A 27028-nucleotide genomic window follows, 5' to 3' on the forward strand; every position below is an offset into this window, starting at 1 on the left:
TGTGTGTGTGTGTGTGTGTGCGTGTTTCTCAATGTGTGTATGTGTTCGTGTAGCCTGCCCACCTGTGCAGAGATCGTGTCTGAGCCAGTCCAGTAGACGTACTCGCACCTCCCCACCTGTTAAAGACACAACACTATAATATTCAATACTGTCACCTCCCCACCTGTTAAAGACACAACACTATAATACTCAATAGTGTCACCTCCCCACCTGTTAAAGACACAACACTATAATACTCAATAATGTCACCTCCCCACCTGTTAGAGACACCACTATAATACTGTCACCTCCCCACCTGTGAAAGAGACACCACTATAATACTGTCACCTCCCCACCTGTTAAAGACACAACACTATAATACTCAATAATGTCACCTCCCCACCTGTTAGAGACACCACTATAATACTGTCACCTCCCCACCTGTTAAAGACACAACACTATAATACTCAATAATGTCACCTCCCCACCTGTTAGAGAGACACCACTATAATACTGTCACCTCCCCACCTGTTAAAGAGACACCACTATAATACTCAATACTGTCACATCCCCTCCTGTTAAAGAGACAACACTATAATACTGTCACCTCCCCACCTGTTAAAGAGACACCACTATAATACTCAATACTGTCACCTCCCCTCCTGTTAAAGAGACAACACTATAATACTCAATACTGTCACCTCCCCACCTGTTAAAGAGACAACACTATAATACTGTCACCTCCCCACCTGTTAAAGAGACACCACTATAATACTCAATACTGTCACCTCCCCTCCTGTTAAAGAGACAACACTATAATACTGTCACCTCCCCACCTGTTAAAGAGACACCACTATAATACTCAATACTGTCACCTCCCCACCTGTTAAAGAGACACCACTATAATACTGTCACCTCCCCACCTGTTAAAGACACAACACTATAATATTCAATACTGTCACCTCCCCACCTGTTAAAGACACAACACTATAATATTCAATACTGTCACCTCCCCACCTGTTAAAGACACAACACTATAATACTCAATAGTGTCACCTCCCCACCTGTTAAAGACACAACACTATAATACTCAATAATGTCACCTCCCCACCTGTTAGAGACACCACTATAATACTGTCACCTCCCCACCTGTTAAAGAGACACCACTATAATACTGTCACCTCCCCACCTGTTAAAGACACAACACTATAATACTCAATAATGTCACCTCCCCACCTGTTAGAGACACCACTATAATACTGTCACCTCCCCACCTGTTAAAGACACAACACTATAATACTCAATAATGTCACCTCCCCACCTGTGAGAGAGACACCACTATAATACTGTCACCTCCCCACCTGTTAAAGAGACACCACTATAATACTCAATACTGTCACATCCCCTCCTGTTAAAGAGACAACACTATAATACTGTCACCTCCCCACCTGTTAAAGAGACACCACTATAATACTCAATACTGTCACCTCCCCTCCTGTTAAAGAGACAACACTATAATACTCAATACTGTCACCTCCCCACCTGTTAAAGAGACAACACTATAATACTGTCACCTCCCCACCTGTTAAAGAGACACCACTATAATACTCAATACTGTCACCTCCCCTCCTGTTAAAGAGACAACACTATAATACTGTCACCTCCCCACCTGTTAAAGAGACACCACTATAATACTCAATACTGTCACCTCCCCACCTGTTAAAGAGACACCACTATAATACTGTCACCTCCCCACCTGTTAAAGAGACACCACTATAATACTCAATACTGTCACCTCCCCACCTGTTAAGGAGACAACACTATAATACTCAATACTGTCACCTCCCCACCTGTTAAAGAGACAACACTATAATACTGTCACCTCCCCACCTGTGAAAGAGACACCACTATAATACTCAATACTGTCACCTCCCCACCTGTTAAAGAGACAACACTATAATACTGTCACCTCCCCACCTGTTAAAGAGACACCACTATAATACTCAATACTGTCACCTCCCCTCCTGTTAAAGAGACACCACTATAATACTCAATACTGTCACCTCCCCACCTGTTAAAGAGACACCACTATAATACTCAATACTGTCACCTCCCCTCCTGTTAAAGAGACAACACTATAATACTCAATACTGTCACCTCTCCACCTGTTAAAGAGACAACACTATAATACTGTCACCTCCCCACCTGTTAAAGAGACAACACTATAATACTGTCACCTCCCCACCTGTTAAAGAGACACCACTATAATACTCAATACTGTCACCTCCCCACCTGTTAAAGAGACAACACTATAATACTGTCACCTCCCCACCTGTTAAAGAGACACCACTATAATACTGTCACCTCCCCACCTGTTAAAGAGACAACACTATAATACTCAATACTGTCACCTCCCCTCCTGTTAAAGAGACAACACTATAATACTCAATACTGTCACCTCTCCACCTGTTAAAGAGACACCATTATAATACTCAATACTGTCACCTCCCCACCTGTTAAAGAGACAACACTATAATACTGTCACCTCCCCACCTGTTAAAGAGACAACACTATAATACTCAATACTGTCACCTCCCCACCTGTTAAAGAGACAACACTATAATACTGTCACCTCCCCACCTGTTAAAGAGACAACACTATAATACTGTCACCTCCCCACCTGTTAAAGAGACACCACTATAATACTCAATACTGTCACCTCCCCACCTGTTAAAGAGACAACACTATAATACTCAATACTGTCTCCTCCCCACCTGTTAAAGAGACAACACTATAATACTCAATACTGTCACCTCCCCACCTGTTAAAGAGACAACACTATAATACTCAATACTGTCACCTCCCCACCTGTTAAAGAGACAACACTATAATACTCAATACTGTCACCTCCCCACCTGTTAAAGAGACACCACTATAATACTGTCACCTCCCCACCTGTTAAATAGACACCACTATAATACTGTCACCTCCCCTCCTGTTAAAGAGACACCACTATAATACTGTCACCTCCCCACCTGTTAAATAGACACCACTATAATACTGTCACCTCCCCACCTGTTAAAGAGACAACAATATAATACTCAATACTGTCACCTCCCCACCTGTTAAAGAGACAACACTATAATACTCAATACTGCCACCTCCCCACCTGTTAAAGAGACACCACTATAATACTGTCACCTCCCCACCTGTTAAAGAGACACCACTATAATACTGTCACCTCCCCACCTGTTAAAGAGACACCACTATAATACTGTCACCTCCCCACCTGTTAAAGAGACACCACTATAATATTCAATACTGTCACCTCCCCACCTGTTAAAGAGACACCACTATAATATTCAATACTGTCACCTCCCCACCTGTTAAAGAGACACCACTATAATACTCAATAATGTCACCTCCCCACCTGTTAAAGAGACACCACTATAATACTCAATACTGTCACCTCCCCACCTGTTAAAGAGACAACACTATAATACTCAATACTGTCACCTCTCCACCTGTTAAAGAGACAACACTATAATACTGTCACCTCCCCACCTGTTAAAGAGACACCACTATAATACTGTCACCTCCCCACCTGTTAAAGAGACAACACTATAATACTCAATACTGTCACCTCCCCACCTGTTAAAGAGACACCACTATAATACTGTCACCTCCCCACCTGTTAAAGAGACACCACTATAATACTGTCACCTCCCCACCTGTTAAAGAGACACCACTATAATACTCAATACTGTCACCTCCCCACCTGTTAAAGAGACACCACTATAATACTCAATACTGTCACCTCCCCACCTGTTAAGGAGACACCACTATAATACTCAATACTGTCACCTCCCCACCTGTTAAAGAGACAACACTATAATACTGTCACCTCCCCACCTGTTAAAGAGACAACACTATAATACTCAATACTGTCACCTCCCCACCTGTTAAAGAGACACCACTATAATACTCAATAATGTCACCTCCCCACCTGTTAAAGAGACACCACTATAATACTCAATACTGTCACCTCCCCACCTGTTAAAGAGACACCACTATAATACTCAATACTGTCACCTCCCCACCTGTTAAAGAGACACCACTATAATACTCAATACTGTCACCTCCCCACCTGTTAAAGAGACAACACTATAATACTGTCACCTCCCCACCTGTGAAAGAGACACCACTATAATACTCAATACTGTCACCTCCCCACCTGTTAAAGAGACACCACTATAATACTGTCACCTCCCCAGCTGTTAAAGAGACAACACTATAATACTCAATACTGTCACCTCCCCACCTGTTAAAGAGACACCACTATAATACTCAATACTGTCACCTCCCCACCTGTTAAAGAGACACCACTATAATACTCAATACTGTCACCTCCCCACCTGTTAAAGAGACAACACTATAATACTGTCACCTCCCCACCTGTTAAAGAGACACCACTATAATACTCAATACTGTCACCTCCCCACCTGTGAAAGAGACAACACTATAATACTGTCACCTCCCCACCTGTTAAAGAGACACCACTATAATATTCAATACTGTCACCTCCCCACCTGTTAAAGAGACAACACTATAATACTCAATACTGTCACCTCCCCACCTGTTAAAGAGACACCACTATAATACTGTCACCTCCCCACCTGTTAAAGAGACACCACTATAATACTCAATACTGTCACCTCCCCACCTGTTAAAGAGACACCACTATAATACTCAATACTGTCACCTCCCCACCTGTTAAAGAGACACCACTATAATACTGTCACCTCCCCACCTGTTAAAGAGACACCACTATAATACTCAATACTGTCACCTCCCCACCTGTTAAAGAGACACCACTATAATACTCAATACTGTCACCTCCCCTCCTGTTAAAGAGACAACACTATAATACTCAATACTGTCACCTCTCCACCTGTTAAAGAGACAACACTATAATACTGTCACCTCCCCACCTGTTAAAGAGACAACACTATAATACTGTCACCTCCCCACCTGTTAAAGAGACACCACTATAATACTGTCACCTCCCCACCTGTTAAAGAGACACCACTATAATACTGTCACCTCCCCACCTGTTAAAGAGACACCACTATAATACTCAATACTGTCACCTCCCCACCTGTTAAAGAGACACCACTATAATACTCAATACTGTCACCTCCCCTCCTGTTAAAGAGACACCACTATAATACTCAATACTGCCACCTCCCCACCTGTTAAAGAGACAACACTATAATACTGTCACCTCCCCACCTGTTAAAGAGACAACACTATAATACTCAATACTGTCACCTCCCCACCTGTTAAAGAGACACCACTATAATACTCAATACTGTCATCTCCCCACCTGTTAAAGAGACAACACTATAATACTGTCACCTCCCCACCTGTTAAAGAGACAACACTATAATATTCAATACTGTCACCTCTCCACCTGTTAAAGAGACAACACTATAATACTGTCACCTCCCCACCTGTTAAAGAGACAACACTATAATACTGTCACCTCCCCACCTGTTAAAGAGACACCACTATAATACTGTCACCTCCCCACCTGTTAAAGAGACACCACTATAATACTGTCACCTCCCCACCTGTTAAAGAGACACCACTATAATACTCAATACTGTCACCTCCCCACCTGTTAAAGAGACACCACTATAATACTCAATACTGTCACCTCCCCTCCTGTTAAAGAGACACCACTATAATACTCAATACTGCCACCTCCCCACCTGTTAAAGAGACAACACTATAATACTGTCACCTCCCCACCTGTTAAAGAGACAACACTATAATACTCAATACTGTCACCTCCCCACCTGTTAAAGAGACACCACTATAATACTCAATACTGTCATCTCCCCACCTGTTAAAGAGACAACACTATAATACTGTCACCTCCCCACCTGTTAAAGAGACAACACTATAATATTCAATACTGTCACCTCTCCACCTGTTAAAGAGACAACACTATAATACTGTCACCTCCCCACCTGTTAAAGAGACACCACTATAATACTGTCACCTCCCCACCTGTTAAAGAGACAACACTATAATACTCAATACTGTCACCTCCCCACCTGTTAAAGAGACACCACTATAATACTGTCACCTCCCCACCTGTTAAAGAGACACCACTATAATACTGTCACCTCCCCACCTGTTAAAGAGACACCACTATAATACTCAATACTGTCACCTCCCCACCTGTTAAAGAGACACCACTATAATACTCAATACTGTCACCTCCCCACCTGTTAAGGAGACACCACTATAATACTCAATACTGTCACCTCCCCACCTGTTAAAGAGACAACACTATAATACTGTCACCTCCCCACCTGTTAAAGAGACAACACTATAATACTCAATACTGTCACCTCCCCACCTGTTAAAGAGACACCACTATAATACTCAATAATGTCACCTCCCCACCTGTTAAAGAGACACCACTATAATACTCAATACTGTCACCTCCCCACCTGTTAAAGAGACACCACTATAATACTCAATACTGTCACCTCCCCACCTGTTAAAGAGACACCACTATAATACTCAATACTGTCACCTCCCCACCTGTTAAAGAGACAACACTATAATACTGTCACCTCCCCACCTGTTAAAGAGACACCACTATAATACTCAATACTGTCACCTCCCCACCTGTTAAAGAGACACCACTATAATACTGTCACCTCCCCACCTGTTAAAGAGACAACACTATAATACTCAATACTGTCACCTCCCCACCTGTTAAAGAGACACCACTATAATACTCAATACTGTCACCTCCCCACCTGTTAAAGAGACACCACTATAATACTCAATACTGTCACCTCCCCACCTGTTAAAGAGACAACACTATAATACTGTCACCTCCCCACCTGTTAAAGAGACACCACTATAATACTCAATACTGTCACCTCCCCACCTGTTAAAGAGACAACACTATAATACTCAATACTGTCACCTCCCCACCTGTTAAAGAGACACCACTATAATACTCAATACTGTCACCTCCCCACCTGTTAAAGAGACACCACTATAATACTGTCACCTCCCCACCTGTTAAAGAGACACCACTATAATACTCAATACTGTCACCTCCCCACCTGTTAAAGAGACAACACTATAATACTGTCACCTCCCCACCTGTTAAAGAGACACCACTATAATATTCAATACTGTCACCTCCCCACCTGTTAAAGAGACAACACTATAATACTCAATACTGTCACCTCCCCACCTGTTAAAGAGACACCACTATAATACTGTCACCTCCCCACCTGTTAAAGAGACACCACTATAATACTCAATACTGTCACCTCCCCACCTGTTAAAGAGACACCACTATAATATTCAATACTGTCACCTCCCCACCTGTTAAAGAGACAACACTATAATACTCAATACTGTCACCTCCCCACCTGTTAAAGAGACACCACTATAATACTGTCACCTCCCCACCTGTTAAAGAGACACCACTATAATACTCAATACTGTCACCTCCCCACCTGTTAAAGAGACACCACTATAATACTCAATACTGTCACCTCCCCTCCTGTTAAAGAGACAACACTATAATACTCAATACTGTCACCTCTCCACCTGTTAAAGAGACAACACTATAATACTGTCACCTCTCCACCTGTTAAAGAAACACCACTATAATACTGTCACCTCCCCACCTGTTAAAGAGACAACACTATAATACTGTCACCTCCCCACCTGTTAAAGAGACAACACTATAATACTGTCACCTCCCCACCTGTTAAAGAGACACCACTATAATACTGTCACCTCCCCACCTGTTAATGAGACACCACTATAATACTGTCACCTCCCCACCTGTTAAAGAGACACCACTATAATACTGTCACCTCCCCACCTGTTAAAGAGACACCACTATAATACTCAATACTGTCACCTCCCCACCTGTTAAAGAGACACCACTATAATACTCAATACTGTCAACTCCCCTCCTGTTAAAGAGACAACACTATAATACTCAATACTGTCACCTCCCCACCTGTTAAAGAGACACCACTATAATACTGTCACCTCCCCACCTGTTAAAGAGACAACACTATAATACTCAATACTGTCACCTCCCCACCTGTTAAAGAGACACCACTATAATACTGTCACCTCCCCACCTGTTAAAGAGACAACACTATAATATTCAATACTGTCACCTCCCCACCTGTTAAAGAGACACCACTATAATACTGTCACCTCCCCACCTGTGAAAGAGACACCACTATAATACTCAATACTGTCACCTCCCCACCTGTTAAAGAGACACCACTATAATACTGTCACCTCCCCACCTGTTAAAGAGACACCACTATAATACTGTCACCTCCCCACCTGTTAAAGAGACACCACTATAATACTGTCACCTCCCCACCTGTTAAAGAGACACCACTATAATACTCAATACTGTCACCTCCCCACCTGTTAAAGAGACACCACTATAATACTGTCACCTCCCCACCTGTTAAAGAGACACCACTATAATACTGTCACCTCCCCACCTGTTAAAGAGACACCACTATAATACTGTCACCTCCCCACCTGTTAAAGAGACACCACTATAATACTGTCACCTCCCCACCTGTTAAAGAGACACCACTATAATACTCAATACTGTCACCTCCCCACCTGTTAAAGAGACACCACTATAATACTGTCACCTCCCCACCTGTTAAAGAGACACCACTATAATACTGTCACCTCCCCACCTGTTAAAGAGACACCACTATAATACTGTCACCTCCCCACCTGTTAAAGAGACACTACTATAATACTGTCACCTCCCCACCTGTTAAAGAGACACCACTATAATACTCAATACTGTCACCTCCCCACCTGTTAAAGAGACACCACTATAATACTGTCACCTCCCCACCTGTTAAAGAGACACCACTATAATACTGTCACCTCCCCACCTGTTAAAGAGACACCACTATAATACTGTCACCTCCCCACCTGTTAAAGAGACACCACTATAATACTGTCACCTCCCCACCTGTTAAAGAGACACCACTATAATACTCAATACTGTCACCTCCCCACCTGTTAAAGAGACACCACTATAATACTGTCACCTCCCCACCTGTTAAAGAGACACCACTATAATACTGTCACCTCCCCACCTGTTAAAGAGACACCACTATAATACTGTCACCTCCCCACCTGTTAAAGAGACACCACTATAATACTGTCACCTCCCCACCTGTTAAAGAGACACCACTATAATACTGTCACCTCCCCACCTGTTAAAGAGACACCACTATAATACTCAATACTGTCACCTCCCCACCTGTTAAAGAGACACCACTATAATACTGTCACCTCCCCACCTGTTAAAGAGACACCACTATAATACTGTCACCTCCCCACCTGTTAAAGAGACACCACTATAATACTGTCACCTCCCCACCTGTTAAAGAGACACCACTATAATACTGTCACCTCCCCACCTGTTAAAGAGACACCACTATAATACTCAATACTGTCACCTCCCCACCTGTTAAAGAGACACCACTATAATACTGTCACCTCCCCACCTGTTAAAGAGACACCACTATAATACTGTCACCTCCCCACCTGTTAAAGAGACACTACTATAATACTGTCACCTCCCCACCTGTTAAAGAGACACCACTATAATACTCAATACTGTCACCTCCCCACTACCATGTGCCCGCAGCACTCCCCAGTTGACAAATCATGAGGCAAATCAGTCAAAAAAAACATGACTTTGTACTTCATCTTAACGCTTTGCATAAATATTTTTAATTAAACTAAATCAAAAGTGGTGAGGCACTGCCCGACCTGATTGAAAATGCCAGCTGATCACACGTTTGCCGGCAGCTCTGTGCTAAACGTTGGTTAAGTAACGTTCTCTAACTAATGTTCTCTAACTACACATTGTCTAACTGTTCAATGTTGGCTCACCTGCAGGTTCCATCAGGTGTCTGTTTAACGTCACGTTCTTCTGGCACATGCTCAGTAGATCCTCCCCAACGTCTGCAACACAACGTTACACAGATATTGGGATTTTACACAGCATTTATGTAACTTTAAACTTAGAAACATTACAGAGACATTGGGCTTCCAACATTCTAAAACACACCATCGGAAATAGAACAAACATGACAAATAAGATACATTCATTAAGAACAACTTGCTACCAGCTCATCAATTCTTGAAATGACTCTGAGCTTGGTTCAGTGAAGCATGGTGACTACCATGTAGAATGGTTTCTGTATCAGAGATGATAGACCTTGGTTCAGTGAAGCATGGTGACCACCATGTAGAATGGTTTCTGTATCAGAGATGATTCTGACCTTGGTTCAGTGAAGCATGGTGACCACCATGTAGAATGGTTTCTGTATCAGAGATGATTCTGACCTTGGTTCAGTGAAGCATGGTGACCACCATGTAGAATGGATTCTGTATCAGAGATGACTGAGCTTGGTTCAGTGAAGCATGGTGACCACCATGTAGAATGGTTTCTGTATCAGAGATGATAGACCTTGGTTCAGTGAAGCATGGTGACCACCATGTAGAATGGTTTCTGTATCAGAGATGATTCTGACCTTGGTTCAGTGAAGCATGGTGACCACCATGTAGAATGGTTTCTGTATCAGAGATGATTCTGAGCTTGGTTCAGTGAAGCATGGTGACCACCATGTAGAATGGTTTCTGTATCAGAGATGACTGAGCTTGGTTCAGTGAAGCATGGTGACTACCATGTAGAATGGATTCTGTATCAGAGATGATTCTGACCTTGGTTCAGTGAAGCATGGTGACTAACATGTAGAATGGTTTCTGTATCAGAGATGATTCTGACCTTGGTTCAGTGAAGCATGGTGACTACCATGTAGAATGGTTTCTGTATCAGAGATGATTCTGAGCTTGGTTCAGTGAAGCATGGTGACTACCATGTAGAATGTTTTTTTTTATCAGAGATGATTGAGCTTGGTTCAGTGAAGCATGGTGACCACCATGTAGAATGGTTTCTGTATCAGAGATGATTCTGACCTTGGTTCAGTGAAGCATGGTGACTACCATGTAGAATGGTTTCTGTATCAGAGATGATTCTGAGCTTGGTTCAGTGAAGCATGGTGACTACCATGTAGAATGGTTTCTGTATCAGAGATGATTGAGCTTGGTTCAGTGAAGCATGGTGACTATCATGTAGAATGGTTTCTGTATCAGAGATGATTCTGAGCTTGGTTCAGTGAAGCATGGTGACCACCATGTAGAATGGTTTCTGTATCAGAGATGATTGAGCTTGGTTCAGTGAAGCATGGTGACCACCATGTAGAATGGTTTCTGTATCAGAGATGATTCTGACCTTGGTTCAGTGAAGCATGGTGACCACCATGTAGAATGGTTTCTGTATCAGAGATGATAGACCTTGGTTCAGTGAAGCATGGTGACCACCATGTAGAATGGATTCTGTATCAGAGATTATTCTGACCTTGGTTCAGTGAAGCATGGTGACCACCATGTAGAATGGTTTCTGTATCAGAGATGATTCTGAGCTTGGTTCAGTGAAGCATGGTGACTACCATGTAGAATGGTTTCTGTATTAGAGATGATTCTGAGCTTGGTTCAGTGAAGCATGGTGACTACCATGTAGAATGGTTTCTGTATCAGAGATGATTCTGACCTTGGTTCAGTGAAGCATGGTGACTACCATGTAGAATGGTTTCTGTATCAGAGATCATTGAGCTTGGTTCAGTGAAGCATGGTGACCACCATGTAGAATGGTTTCTGTATCAGAGATGATTCTGAGCTTGGTTCAGTGAAGCATGGTGACCACCATGTAGAATGGATTCTGTATCAGAGATGAATGGCAGTAGTACTATTACTCACCCTGACCTTAGAAGTAATGGAATTGTCATTCCCTGAATAGATTCAGAAGAACAGTCTATTTAATATGATGCTTCCTGGTCTACGCAGACAGACAGACAGACAGACAGACAGACAGGCAGGCTAGCTTGGAATTATCTTGCCCTTTGAAATGTTCTTTCCCTCTCCGGAAGAGCACTTTAATACAAGTGCAACAATTATCACTTTAAAGGTCAAATGCAGCCATTTTTATCTCAATATCAAATCATTTCTGGGTAACATTTAAGTACCTTACTGTGATTGGTTTCAATGATAACGTTGTTTTTTTTAAAAACTAGCTGTTATTGGGAGAGAGGTTTGGAACACTTTTTCTTATTGGTCTAGTAACTAATAGGTGATGACACCAGGCAGAACAAAACTCCACCCCACCAAAACAGGCTGAAATTTCTGGCGGCCTTTTCAAACAGCTCTTATACTAAAAGGACATGATCATAATTTTCCCAATTTCACAGTATTATTCCAACCTTATAGTGTTGTAATATACAGTGCCTTAGGAAAGTATTCAGACCCCTGGACTTTTTCCACATTTTGTTACGCTACAGCTTTATTGTAAAATGTATTAAATCATTTTTCCCCCTCATCAATCTACACACAATACCCTATAATGACAGGTTATTTATTTATTTTTGCTCATTTAAAAAAAAAACGGAGATATCATATTTACATAAGTATTCAGACCCTTTACTCAGTAACTTGTTGAAGCACCTTTGGCAGCGATTACAACCTTGAGTCTTCTTGGGTATGACGCTACAAGCTTGGCACACCTGTATTTGGGGAGTTTCTCCCATTGTTCTCTGCAGATCCTCTCAAGCTCTGTCAGGTTGGATGGGGAGCGTCGCTGCACAGCTATTTTCAGGTCTCTCCAGAGATGGTCGATCGGGTTCAAGTCCGGGCTCTGGCCGGACCACTCAAGGACATTCAGAGACTTGTCCCGAAGCCACTCCTACGTTGTCTTGGCTGTGTGCTTAGGGTCGTTGTCCTGTTAGAAGGTGAACCTTCGCCCCAGTCTGAGGTCCTGAGCGCTCTGGAGCAGGTTTTCATCAAGGATCTCTCTGTACTTTGCTCCGTTCATCTTGCCCTCAATCCTGACTAGTCTCCCAGTCCCTGCCGCTGAAAAACATCCCTACAGCATGATGCTGCCACCACCATGATGCCAGGTTTCCTCCACACCTGGCGCTTGGCATTCAGGCCAAAGAGTTCAATCTTGGTTTCATCAGACCAGAGAATCTTGTTTCTCATGGTCTGAGAGTCTTTAGGTGCCTTTTGGTAAACTCCAAGTGTGCCTTTTACTGAGGAGTGGCTTCCGTCTGGCCACTCTACCATACAGGCCTGATTGTGTGCTGCAGAGATAGTTGTCCTTCTGGAAAGTTCTCAAATCTCCACAAAGGAATTCTAGAGCTATGTCAGAGTGACCCTCGGGTTCTTGGTCACCTCCCTGGACCCCGATTGACCAGTTTGGCAGGGCGGCCAGCTCTAGGAAAAGTCTTGGTGGTTCCAAATTTCTTCCATTTAAGAATGATGGAAGCCACTGTGTTCTTGGGGACCTTTAACGCTGCAGAAATGTTTTGGTACCCTTCCCCAGATCTGTGCCTCAACACAATCCTGTCTTGGAACTCCGCCGACAATTCCTTCAACCTCATGGCTTGGTTTTTGCTCTGACATGCACTGTCAACTGTGGGACCTTAAATAGACAGGTGTGTGCCTTTCCAAATCATGTCCAATCAAATTAATTTACCACAGGTGGACTCCAATCAAGTTGTAGAAACATCTCAAGGATGATCAACGAAAACAGGATGCACCTAAACTCAATTTCGAGTCTCATAGCAAAGGGTCTGAAAACTTATGTAAATAAGGTATTTCTGTTGTTTTAAAAAAAATAAATGTGCAAACATGTTTTCGCATTGTCATCAGGAGGTATTATAGGTAGATTGCTGAGGATTTTTTTGTATTTAATAAATTTTAGAAAAAGGCTGTAACGTAACAAAATGTGTAAAAAGTCGATGGGGTCTGAGTACTTTCCAAAGGCACTGTGTATAAGACCCAGGAAAACCACAAAGTGGGCTGCACTGGGCCTTTACAGAAGAAACACCGACCTGCACTCAGTTCATTAAGCTGAAAGAACTGACGTGATACTGGCAGGAGCAGTATGCTTTTCCCCTTTCAACACATCACTCCCACAACGAGCCCGAATCCGATGGGAGAGTGCTTTTCCTCACGTTGAATGTCTTGATTGCACTATATAATAGTAAGAGGTAGTAATAGAGGGGTTTGAAACTGCCAAGGTGTTGGAGACCGGTTCTGTCTGTGGCGCCTCCTCTCAACACAGTTGTAACTGTGAAATCTGTGTAGTGAAGCGATAGTTGATTAAACACTCCTATGTGTGTGTTTTAATGGTCTCTGGTGGTCTTTATAAACTATACTATAGTGTAACATGTTGGTCTTTATGAAATCATACAGCGATGACTGGTAGAAACACACAGCACCATTCCAGTCAGATTATTATCCTGGTCAACATTATCTACAGATGTGTGTTTAGAGGCATGTTAAATCATTATCCTGGTCACCATAATCTACTGATGTGTGTTTAGAGGCATGTTAAATCATTATCCTGGTCACCATTATCTACAGATGTGGGTTTAGAGGCATGTTAAATCATTATCCTGGTCACCATTATCTACAGATGTGGGTTTAGAGGCATGTTAAATCATTATCCTGGTCACCATAATCTACAGATGTGGGTTTAGAGGCATGTTAAATCATTATCCTGGTCACCATTATCTACAGATGTGGGTTTAGAGGCATGTTAAATCATTATCCTGGTCACCATTATCTACAGATGTGGGTTTAGAGGCATGTTAAATCATTATCCTGGTCACCATAATCTACAGATGTGGGTTTAGAGGCATGTTAAATCATTATCCTGGTCACCATAATCTACAGATGTGGGTTTAGAGGCATGTTAAATCACTATCCTGGTCACCATAATCTACAGATGTGGGTTTAGAGGCATGTTAAATCATTATCCTGGTCACCATAATCTACTGATGTGGGTTTAGAGGCATGTTAAATCATTATCCTGGTCACCATAATCTACAGATGTGGGTTTAGAGGCATGTTAACTCATTATCCTGGTCACCATAATCTACAGATGTGGGTTTAGAGGCATGTTAAATCATTATCCTGGTCACCATAATCTACAGATGTGGGTTTAGAGGCATGTTAAATCACCATAATCTACAGATGTGGGATTAGAGGCATGTTAAATCACTATCCTGGTCACCATAATCTACAGATGTGGGTTTATAGGCATGTTAAATCACTATCCTGGTCACCATAATCTACAGATGTGTGTTTAGAGGGATGTTAAATCATTATCCTGGTCACCATAATCTACTGATGTGGGTTTAGAGGCATGTTAAATCATTATCCTGGTCACCATAATCTACAGATGTGGGTTTAGAGGCATGTTAAATCATTATCCTGGTCACCATAATCTACAGATGTGGGTTTAGAGGCATGTTAAATCACTATCCTGGTCACCATAATCTACAGATGTGGGTTTAGAGGCATGTTAAATCACTATCCTGGTCACCATAATCTACAGATGTGGGTTTAGAGGCATGTTAAATCACTATCCTGGTCACCATAATCTACAGATGTGGGTTTAGAGGCATGTTAAATCACTATCCTGGTCACCATAATCTACAGATGTGGGTTTAGAGGCATGTTAAATCACCATAATCTACAGATGTGGGATTAGAGGCATGTTAAATCATTATCCTGGTCACCATAATCTACAGATGTGGGTTTAGAGGCATGTTAAATTATTATCCTGGTCACCATAATCTACAGATGTGTGTTTAGAGGCATGTTAAATCACTATCCTGGTCACCATAATCTACAGATGTGGGTTTAGAGGCATGTTAAATCACTATCCTGGTCACCATAATCTACAGATGTGTGTTTAGTTAAATCATTATCCTGGTCACCATAATCTCCAGATGTGTGTTTAGAGGCATGTTAAATCATTATCCTGGTCACCATAATCTACTGATGTGGGTTTAGACGCATGTTAAATCATTATCCTGGTCACCATAATCTACAGATGTGGGTTTAGAGGGATGTTAAATCATTATCCTGGTCACCATAATCTACAGATGTGGGTTTAGAGGCATGTTAAATCACTATCCTGGTCACCATAATCTACAGATGTGGGTCTAGAGGTATGTTAAATCACCATAATCTACAGATGTGGGTTTAGAGGCATGTTAAATCACTATCCTGGTCACCATAATCTACAGATGTGGGTCTAGAGGTATGTTAAATCACCATAATCTACAGATGTGGGTTTAGAGGCATGTTAAATCACTATCCTGGTCACCATAATCTACAGATGTGGGTCTAGAGGTATGTTAAATCACCATAATCTACAGATGTGGGTTTAGAGGCATGTTAAATCACTATCCTGGTCACCATAATCTACAGATGTGGGTCTAGAGGTATGTTAAATCACCATAATCTACAGATGTGGGTTTAGAGGCATGTTAAATCACTATCCTGGTCACCATAATCTACAGATGTGGGTCTAGAGGTATGTTAAATCACCATAATCTACAGATGTGGGTTTAGAGGCATGTTAAATCATTATCCTGGTCACCATAATCTACAGATGTGGTTTTAGAGGGATGTTAAATCACCATAATCTACAGATGTGGGTTTAGAGGCATGTTAAATCACCATAATCTACAGATGTGGGTTTAGAGGCATGTTAAATCACTATAATCTACTGAACCATCCTTTTAAGAGGTTTGAATGAATCTTTTCTGAATGTGATTGCTGCTAGTCACTACATTTAATCCATCTGTTCCTTTCATTGTCGGAGCTATACATTTAAACATAATGTGTGATGTTACCTGGATAAGATTAATGTGACTGTATATTCTGAGCCAGTTTATTGGTAGGACCAGGGCTCCTGTAACTAGGGGTGTGAACATTTAAACCTTAAAACGTTTAAAAGAAACTGGGTCATTAAGAAAAAGAAATCCCGAACAGAAAAACGGTGTTTAAAAATATGAATTAAATGTGCACAGTGCACCCGTCACAAAACTACCACTAACAGGTCCAGATCATCACAACGGGAAACAATCTAATTAAACAAATACCTAACAACGCTGTCACGTTAGTAGGGGAAACTATTTAGCACAGATATAAAGCGCTCCGCACGTCATCGTCGTTAAGTTGGAGAAATGGCAGAGAAAGGCAAGCGACAGCAGCGAACAGCCTGCTCTGCCTTGAGTCAGAACATTAACTAGTCTGCTGCTGCGCTTTTACCTGACCCAACGTTACAACGTAGCGATTGGTGCTTTGGAAACATACGGACTGACTGCTGGGAACATCATATCTACAAATTCATCAGCAAGCTGTCAAACTATCCTACATAAGTGACGAGCTACATGCTGTTTACCAGTGCAGTGGCCAACATCCTTAGCTAGCTAGCTAACATTACATCTCTCTGTTTATCAGAGCCCAACATCCTTAGCTAGCTAGCTAACATTACATCTCTGTGTTTATCAGAGCCCAACATCCTTAGCTAGCTAGCTAACATTACATCTCTGTGTTTATCAGAGCCCAACATCCTTAGCTAGCTAGCTAACATTACATCTCTGTGTTTATCAGAGCCCAACATCCTTAGCTAGCTAGCATTACATCTCTGTGTTTACCAGAGCCCAACATCCTTAGTTAGCCAACATTACATCTCTGTGTTTATCAGAGCCCAACATCCTTAGTTAGCTAACCTATGAGTGAGTGAGTACGTGTGTGTACCATTACTATGACTGAGAGGAATCCCAGCAGCTTTATTATAAGAAGGTGTAATGGGCCTGCAACAGCAGCCATGCATAAAATTGCTAAATTGAGAAATACGGTACAATTATTTCAAAAGGTAAAATTTCTTATCACATCATGCCAAGGGATTATTCAAAAGTGAGATGTTCTGCCTAGGATAGTACTCTTCAGACTGGGCCAGAATATCTGGACAAGGAGAGCTACGAGGTGAACAACAAGATACTCTCAATTAAAGTTACATTGCTGTCTGTTGAATTGGACAAGGACCAGCGGCCTCATTTATAAACAGCGCAGGGCTGGAACAGAAGCCTGCAACCCCTGTAGCTCTGATGACTACGTGGGGGACATGATGACTATGTGGGGGGACATGATGACTACGTGGGGGGCGTGATGAATACGTAGGGGACATGATGAATACGTGGGGGACATGATGACTATGTGGGGGGACATGATGACTACGTGGGGGGCGTGATGAATACGTGGGGGACGTGATGAATACGTGGGGGACGTGATGAATACGTGGGGGACGTGATGAATACGTGGGGGACGTGATGAATACGTGGGGGACGTGATGAATACGTGGGGGACGTGATGACTACGTAGGGGGACGTGATGAATACGTGGGGGACGTGATGAATACGTGGGGGACATGACGAATACGTGGGGGACTGACGAATACGTGGGGGACATGATGAATACGTGGGGGACATGATGAATACGTGGGGGACGTGATGAATACGTGGGGGACGTGATGACTACGTGGGGGACGTGATGAATACGTGGGGGACGTGATGAATACGTGGGGGACATGATGAATACGTGGGGGACATGATGAATACGTAGGGGACATGATGACTACGTGGGGACATGATGACTACGTGGGGGACGTGATGACTACGTGGGGGACGTGATGAATACGTGGGGGACGTGATGAATACGTGGGGGACGTGATGAATACGTGGGGGACGTGATGAATACGTGGGGGACGTGATGAATACGTAGGGGACGTGATGAATACGTGGGGGACGTGATGAATACGTGGGGGACGTGATGAATACGTAGGGGACATGATGACTACGTGGGGACGTGATGACTACGTGGGGGACGTGATGACTACGTGGGGGACGTGATGAATACGTGGGGGACGTGATGAATACGTGGGGGACGTGATGAATACGTGGGGGACGTGATGAATACGTGGGGGACGTGATGAATACGTAGGGGACGTGATGAATACGTGGGGGACGTGATGAATACGTGGGGGACGTGATGAATACGTGGGGGACGTGATGACTACGTGGGGGACGTGATGACTACGTGGGGGACGTGATGAATACGTGGGGGACGTGATGAATACGTGGGGGACGTGATGAATACGTGGGGGACGTGATGAATACGTGGGGGACGTGAGGAATACGTAGGGGACGTGATGACTACGTGGGGGACGTGATGAATACGTGGGGGACATGATGAATACGTAGGGGACATGATGAATACGTGGGCGACATGATGACTACGTGGGGGACATGATGAATACGTGGGGGACGTGATGAATACGTGGGGGACGTGATGAATACGTGGGGGACGTGATGAATACGTGGGGGACGTGATGAATACGTGGGGGACGTGATGAATACGTAGGGGACGTGATGAATACGTGGGGGACGTGATGAATACGTGGGGGACGTGATGAATACGTGGGGGACGTGATGAATACGTGGGGGACGTGATGACTACGTGGGGGACGTGATGAATACGTGGGGGACGTGATGAATACGTGGGGGACGTGATGAATACGTGGGGGACGTGATGAATACGTGGGGGACGTGATGAATACGTGGGGGACGTGATGAATACGTAGGGGACGTGATGACTACGTGGGGGACATGATGAATACGTGGGGGACATGATGAATACGTGGGGGACATGATGAATACGTAGGGGACATGATGACTACGTGGGGACATGATGACTACGTGGGGGACATGATGACTACGTGGGGGACATGATGAGTACGTGGGGGACATGATGACTACGTGGGGGACATGATGACTACGTGGGGGACATGATGACTACGTGGGGGACATGATGACTACGTGGGGGACATGATGACTACGTGGGGGACGTGATGAATACGTGGGGGACGTGATGACTACGTGGGGGACGTGATGAATACGTGGGGGACGTGATGAATACGTGGGGGACGTGATGAATACGTGGGGGACATGACTACGTGGGGGACGTGATGACTACGTGGGGGACGTGATGAATACGTGGGGGACGTGATGAATACGTGGGGGACATGATGACTACGTAGGGGACATGATGACTACGTGGGGACGTGATGACTACGTGGGGGACGTGATGACTACGTGGGGGACGTGATGAATACGTGGGGGACGTGATGAATACGTGGGGGACGTGATGAATACGTGGGGGACGTGATGAATACGTGGGGGACGTGATGAATACGTAGGGGACGTGATGAATACGTGGGGGACGTGATGAATACGTGGGGGACGTGATGAATACGTGGGGGACGTGATGACTACGTGGGGGACGTGATGACTACGTGGGGGACGTGATGAATACGTGGGGGACGTGATGAATACGTGGGGGACGTGATGAATACGTGGGGGACGTGATGAATACGTGGGGGACGTGATGAATACGTAGGGGACGTGATGACTACGTGGGGGACGTGATGAATACGTGGGGGACATGATGAATACGTAGGGGACATGATGAATACGTGGGCGACATGATGACTACGTGGGGGACATGATGAATACGTGGGGGACGTGATGAATACGTGGGGGACGTGATGAATACGTGGGGGACGTGATGAATACGTGGGGGACGTGATGAATACGTAGGGGACGTGATGAATACGTGGGGGACGTGATGAATACGTGGGGGACGTGATGAATACGTGGGGGACGTGATGAATACGTGGGGGACGTGATGACTACGTGGGGGACGTGATGAATACGTGGGACGTGATGAATACGTGGGGGACGTGATGAATACGTGGGGGACGTGATGAATACGTGGGGGACGTGATGAATACGTGGGGGACGTGATGAATACGTAGGGGACGTGATGACTACGTGGGGGACATGATGAATACGTGGGGGACATGATGAATACGTGGGGGACATGATGAATACGTAGGGGACATGATGACTACGTGGGGACATGATGACTACGTGGGGGACATGATGACTACGTGGGGGACATGATGAGTACGTGGGGGACATGATGACTACGTGGGGGACATGATGACTACGTGGGGGACATGATGACTACGTGGGGGACATGATGACTACGTGGGGGACATGATGACTACGTGGGGGACGTGATGAATACGTGGGGGACGTGATGACTACGTGGGGGACGTGATGAATACGTGGGGGACGTGATGAATACGTGGGGGACATGATGAATACGTGGGGGACATGACTACGTGGGGGACGTGATGACTACGTGGGGGACGTGATGAATACGTGGGGGACATGATGAATACGTGGGGGACATGATGACTACGTAGGGGACATGATGACTACGTAGGGGACATGATGAATACGTGGGCGACATGATGAATACGTGGGGGACATGATGAATACGTGGGGGACATGATGAATACGTGGGGGACATGATGAATACGTGGGGGACATGATGAATACGTGGGGGACATGATGAATACGTGGGGGACGTGATGACTACGTGGGGGACGTGATGAATACGTGGGGGACGTGATGACTACGTGGGGGGACATGATGACTACGTGGGGGGACGTGATGACTACGTGGGGGACATGACGACTACATGGGGGACGTGATGACTGCGCGGGGGACGTGATGACTACGCGGGGGACATGATGACTACGTGGGGACATGATGACTATGTGGGGGGACATGATGACTGCGTGGGGGACGTGATGACTACGTGGGGGACGTGATGAATACGTGGGGGACGTGATGAATACGTGGGGGGGACATGATGACTACGTGGGGGACATGATGACTACGTGGGGGACGTGATGACAACGTGGGGGACGTGATGACTACATGGGGGACATGATGACTACGTGGGGAACGTGATGAATACGTGGGGGGGACATGATGACTACGTGGGGACGTGATGAATACGTGGGGGACGTGATGAATACGTGGGGGGGACATGATGACTACGTGGGGGACATGATGACTACGTGGGGGACATGATGACTACGTGGGGGACATGATGACTACGTGGGGGACATGATGACTACGTGGGGGACATGATGACTACGTGGGGACGTGATGAATACGCGGGGGACATGATGAATACGTGGGGGGGACATGATGACTACGTGGGGGAATCACTTTTAGAATAAGGCTGTAACGTAACAAAATGTGGAAAAAGTCAAGGGGTCTGAACACTTTCCTAAGGCGCTGTAGATGTAAAACATTGTTGAATTCAAACGTTCTGCTGACAGGTCCACAACAATTTGACAGAACCCTGGTTTACCTGATGGTCCCTTACCTGTGCAGTACACTGTTTTGGCCACCGTTGCCATGACTATGCTGGTCAGCCCAGTCCCTGCCCCCAACTCCAAGACAGTGGCTCCTCTGAATGTAGTTGGCTGAGACAGGATTAAATCAGCCAATAGGAAGGCACCACGCCAGACCTAGTAAAGGAGCCATACAGAGCCTTCAGAACGTATTCACACACCAGGACTTTTACCACATTGTGTTTGTTGTGTTACAGCCTGAATTTAAAATGGATTACATTTAGATTTTATTGTCACTGGCCCGACACACAATACCACATAATGTCAAAGTGGAATTATGTTTAGAATTTTTTTAAACAAAAAATTATAATATGAAAAGCTGAAATGTCTTGAGTCAATAAGTATTCAACCTCGTTGTTATGGAAACGCCTAAATAAGTTCAGGTGTAAACATGTGCTTAACAAGTCACATAATAAGTTCCATGGACTCACTCTGTGTGTAATAATAGTGTTTAACATGATTTCTGACCACCTCATCTCTGTACCCCACATATACAATTATGATTAAGTTCCTGAGTCGAGAAGTGAATTACAAGCACAGAATCAACTATAAAGACCAGGGTGGTTTTCCAATGCCTCGTTAAGAAGGGCTCCTATTGGTCGACAGGGTCGGTAGGCTACTTTCTAAATGTAATCTGTTACTCCCCAACCCCTCGATGGGTCAACATTTAAAAAGCAGACATTGAATATCCCGTTCAGCATGGTGAAGTTATTAATTACACTTTGGATGGTGTATCAATACACCCAGACACTACAAAGATACAGGCGTCCTTCCTAACTCAGTTGCCGGAGAGGAAGGAAACCACTCAGGGATTTCACCATGAGGCCAATGGTGACTTTAAAACAGTTAGAGTTTAATGGCTGTGACAGGAGAAAACTGAGGATGGATCAACAACATTGTAGTTCCTCCACAATACTAATCTAAATGACAGAATGTAAAGAAGGAAGCCTGTACAGAATAAAAAATATTCCAAAGATACATCCTGTTTGCAACACGGTCCTAAAGTAATACTGCTAAAAATGTGGCAAAGAAATGAACTTTTTGTCCTGAATACAAAGTGTTATGTTTGGGGCAAATTCAATACATTACTGACCACTCTCCATATTTTCAAGCATAGTGGTGGAAGCATCATGTTATGGGTATGCTTGTAATAATTAAGGGCCGGGGAGTTTTTCAGGATAAAAAAAAAGAAAAGAAATGGAGCTAAGCACAGGCAAAATCCTAGAGGAAAACCTGGTTCAGTCTGCTTTCTACCAGACATGAATTCATGACATGAATTCATGAGATGAATTCAGACATGAGATGAATTCCCCTTTCAGCTGGACAGTAACCTAAAACACAAGGCCAAATCTAGACTGGAGTTGCTTACCAAGAAGACAGTGAATGTTCCTGAGTTGCAGAGTTACAGTTTTGACCTAAATCCACTTGAACATCTATGGCAAGACCTGAAAATGGTTGTCTAGCAATGATCAACATCTAATTTGACAGAGCTTAAAAACATTTTTTAAGAATAATGAGGAAATGTTGAACATCTAGGTGTGAATAGTTATGTAAATGAGTTATTTCTCTACATATTTTCCAATACATTTGCAAAAATGTCAAAAAACATGTTTTCACTTTGTCATTATGGGGTATTGTGTCTTAATGGGTGAGAAAATAAATCAATTGAATCAATTTTGAATTCAAGCTGTAACACAACATGTGGAATAAGTCAAGGGGTATGAATACTTTCTGAAGGCTCTGTACATTATATATGAGAGGAAGGAAAAATAAGGTAGCATGAGAGGGAGAGAGGGAGAGAGAGAGAGAGAGAGTGCGAGTGAGAGTGAGAGAGAGAGAGAGAGAGAGAGAGAGAGAGAGAGAGAGAGAGAGAGAGAGAGAGAGAGAGAGACAGAGAGAGAGAGAGACAGAGACAGAGAGGGAGAGAGACAGAGAGAGAGAGAAAGACAGAGAGAGAGAGAGAGACAGAGTGAGTGAGTGAGTGAGTGAGTGAGTGAGTGAGTGAGTGAGTGAGTGAGTGAGAGAGAGAGTGAGTGAGTGAGTGAGTGAGTGAGAGAGTGAGTGAGTGAGAGCGAGGGCGAGGGAGAGGGAGAGGGAGAGGGAGAGGGAGAGAGAGAGAGAGAGAGAGAGAGAGAGAGAGAGAGAGAGACTCACCTGTTTGCCAACATCTTCTAAAGGCGTGGCCATAGTGTGTTCTGTTAAAGACATGTTGGATTTAAACAGTAAAAACACAAACACAGCCATAACACACACACAAACACAGCCATAACACACACACAAACACAGCCATAACACACACACAAACACAGCCATAACACACACAAACACAGTCATAACACACATAAAGAGTCATAACACACACATAAACAGTTATAACCCAAACATAAACACAGTCATAACACACGCATAAACAGTTATAACCCACACATAAACACAGTCATAACACACGCATAAACAGTTATAACCCACACATAAACACAGTTACAACACATACTTTTGCCTCTCAGACCTTCACTCAGCTCTTCAAAAAATACATTGGACTAAAAACGAAATAAGTGACCAGGGTCAGTGGTAGAAACCAGTCCTGTTCTCTTCTCACCTATCCTGATGACGTCTCTAGGACACTTCTCTTCCTCTTCCTCCTCCTCCTCCTCCTCCTCTCTTCTTGCCTGGCTGAGGATGATGGGGTAGACCATGTCTCTGTCCCTCTCAGGGAGTGTTTGTCTGGGCCTGGATGACATGTACAATAGTTAGTCTGGAACAGGGATGGGAAACTTTGATGGGGTGGGGCCACAAAAAAGTGGCGGAGAGAAGATTTAGCTATTTTTATTTTATAATTAATTTGCAGCAATTCTACACATTCTGCTATAGGGTACAGAGATGTGTGCTGTTTTAAAGCTAATTTGCAGCAATTCTACACATTCTGCCATAGGGTAGAGAGATGTGTGCTGTTTTAAAGCTAATTTGCAGCAATTCTACACATTCTGCCATAGGGTAGAGAGATGTGTGCTGTTTTAAAGCTAATTTGCAGCAATTCTACACATTCTGCCATAGGGTACAGAGATGCGTGTGCCGTTTTTAATATGATATCTGAATGAGAGTGACTAACAAAATCAATGCGGGCCCCTCGGTCGGCAATTCGACCATGATTACTACAAGTTTACATAGCTGGCCGCTAGACTAACTTACCAATATAAAAAAAAAAGGTACAAAATAATGCTGAGAGAGATAATTGAGTGACTGTCAGTGGCTGACATAAAAAGAGAAACACTGCTGATGCACAAACACATTTCTAAATAATGCTGAGAGAGATAATTGAGTGACTGTCAGTGGCTGACATAAAAAGAGAAACACTGCTGATGCACAACCACATTTCTAAATTGGACATTAGTGTATCTCCCATTCTATTGATCCTCTGGCCTTAAAACATTTACCGTACAACAATCAAATGAAGGCAATAAAAAAACAAAGGGAAGGTTTGACTGTAATAACTGATGTGGAGGTGAGATGTAACTGACCTGCGTGGTACCTCTAAATCTCCATCTTCATCCAGGGGTGGTTCTACCTCTCCGTCCTCCCCTCTGTCCTCCTCTCCGTCCTCCCCTCTGTCCACTCCTCCGTCCTCCCCTCTGTCCACTCCTCCGTCTGCCCCTGCGTCAGCCACAGTCTCACTCCCCCTAGCATCTCCTCTTCCACTCTCCTCCTGGGTGTCGCGGTCTAACTCTTCCCCTCCGCAGGGGGAACCGAGGTCACAGGTGTGCTGCTTCGCTCCGTCCCACAGGATTCTGAATCGGGAGATGAACACTAGACACACAGGCTGCGTTTAGACAGGCACCCCAATTCTGATCTTGTTTTCACTCATTGGTATTTTGACCAATCAGATCAGCTCTGAAACAGATCTGACGTGAAAAGATCTGATGTGATTGGTCAAAAGAACAATTATTAGGAAAAAATACCAGAATTGGGCTGCCTGTGTAAACACAGCAATAGAGGGTTGGGACAGTCCCATTGACATTCAGGAGAGCCCTACATTGAAACTAAATGATAACATTTTCAGAATTACATTTTGTGTCATTTTACACACACACACACACACACACACACACACACACACACACACACACACACACACACACACACACACACGCCCTCCAGTACCTGGTTGTCCTACGCTGTTAAGGCGTGCCATGAGGTGGCGAGAGTTGGGCAGCAACAGGTGAACGTCAGACAGCACCGTGTCATAATGGAAGGTGATCTGGTCCATGGCTCACCCTGCATGTCATCTACCTGCCTGCAGCACACCTGGGGAACACACACACGTCAGACACACCGTGTTGCAAGCACAAACTGACACACAGGCGCATATATACATTTGTCGCAATCACACAGGTCACACACACACACAGGTCACACACACACACAGGTCACACACACAGGTCACACACACAATCACACACACACAATCACACAGGTCACACACACAATCACACAGGTCACACACACACACAGGTCACACACACAGGTCACACACACAATCACACACACACAATCACACAGGTCACACACACAATCACACAGGTCACACACAAGCACACAGGTCACACACACACACTTTTAAGAGCTTAAACTACCAAATGGGCTGTATTTCACCTGTCTAACAGAAATACAGCCTGTCCCTGT

General features: G+C 44.1%; 1 protein-coding gene across 5 annotated transcripts in view; it reads right to left on the minus strand.

Annotated features, from left to right (window-relative positions):
• Positions 1 to 27028, minus strand: part of LOC139569813 (methyltransferase-like protein 22) — a 34915-nt gene that overhangs the window by 6846 nt on the left and 1041 nt on the right. For all 5 annotated transcript variants that reach the window (XM_071391177.1, XM_071391173.1, XM_071391169.1 and 2 more), the window contains 7 exons: positions 26507 to 26650; positions 25867 to 26152; positions 24948 to 25078; positions 24503 to 24543; positions 22321 to 22465; positions 9985 to 10056; positions 63 to 116 (listed from right to left, as the gene is read on the minus strand). In XM_071391177.1, coding sequence (XP_071247278.1) covers positions 63 to 116; positions 9985 to 10056; positions 22321 to 22465; positions 24503 to 24543; positions 24948 to 25078; positions 25867 to 26152; positions 26507 to 26612 — 835 coding nt within the window. In that variant the 5' untranslated portion in view covers positions 26613 to 26650. The remainder of the gene's footprint in view (positions 1 to 62; positions 117 to 9984; positions 10057 to 22320; positions 22466 to 24502; positions 24544 to 24947; positions 25079 to 25866; positions 26153 to 26506; positions 26651 to 27028) is intronic.

Source organism: Salvelinus alpinus, chromosome 1, assembly GCF_045679555.1.
Source record: "Salvelinus alpinus chromosome 1, SLU_Salpinus.1, whole genome shotgun sequence".
Classification (NCBI taxonomy): Eukaryota; Metazoa; Chordata; class Actinopteri; order Salmoniformes; family Salmonidae; genus Salvelinus; species Salvelinus alpinus.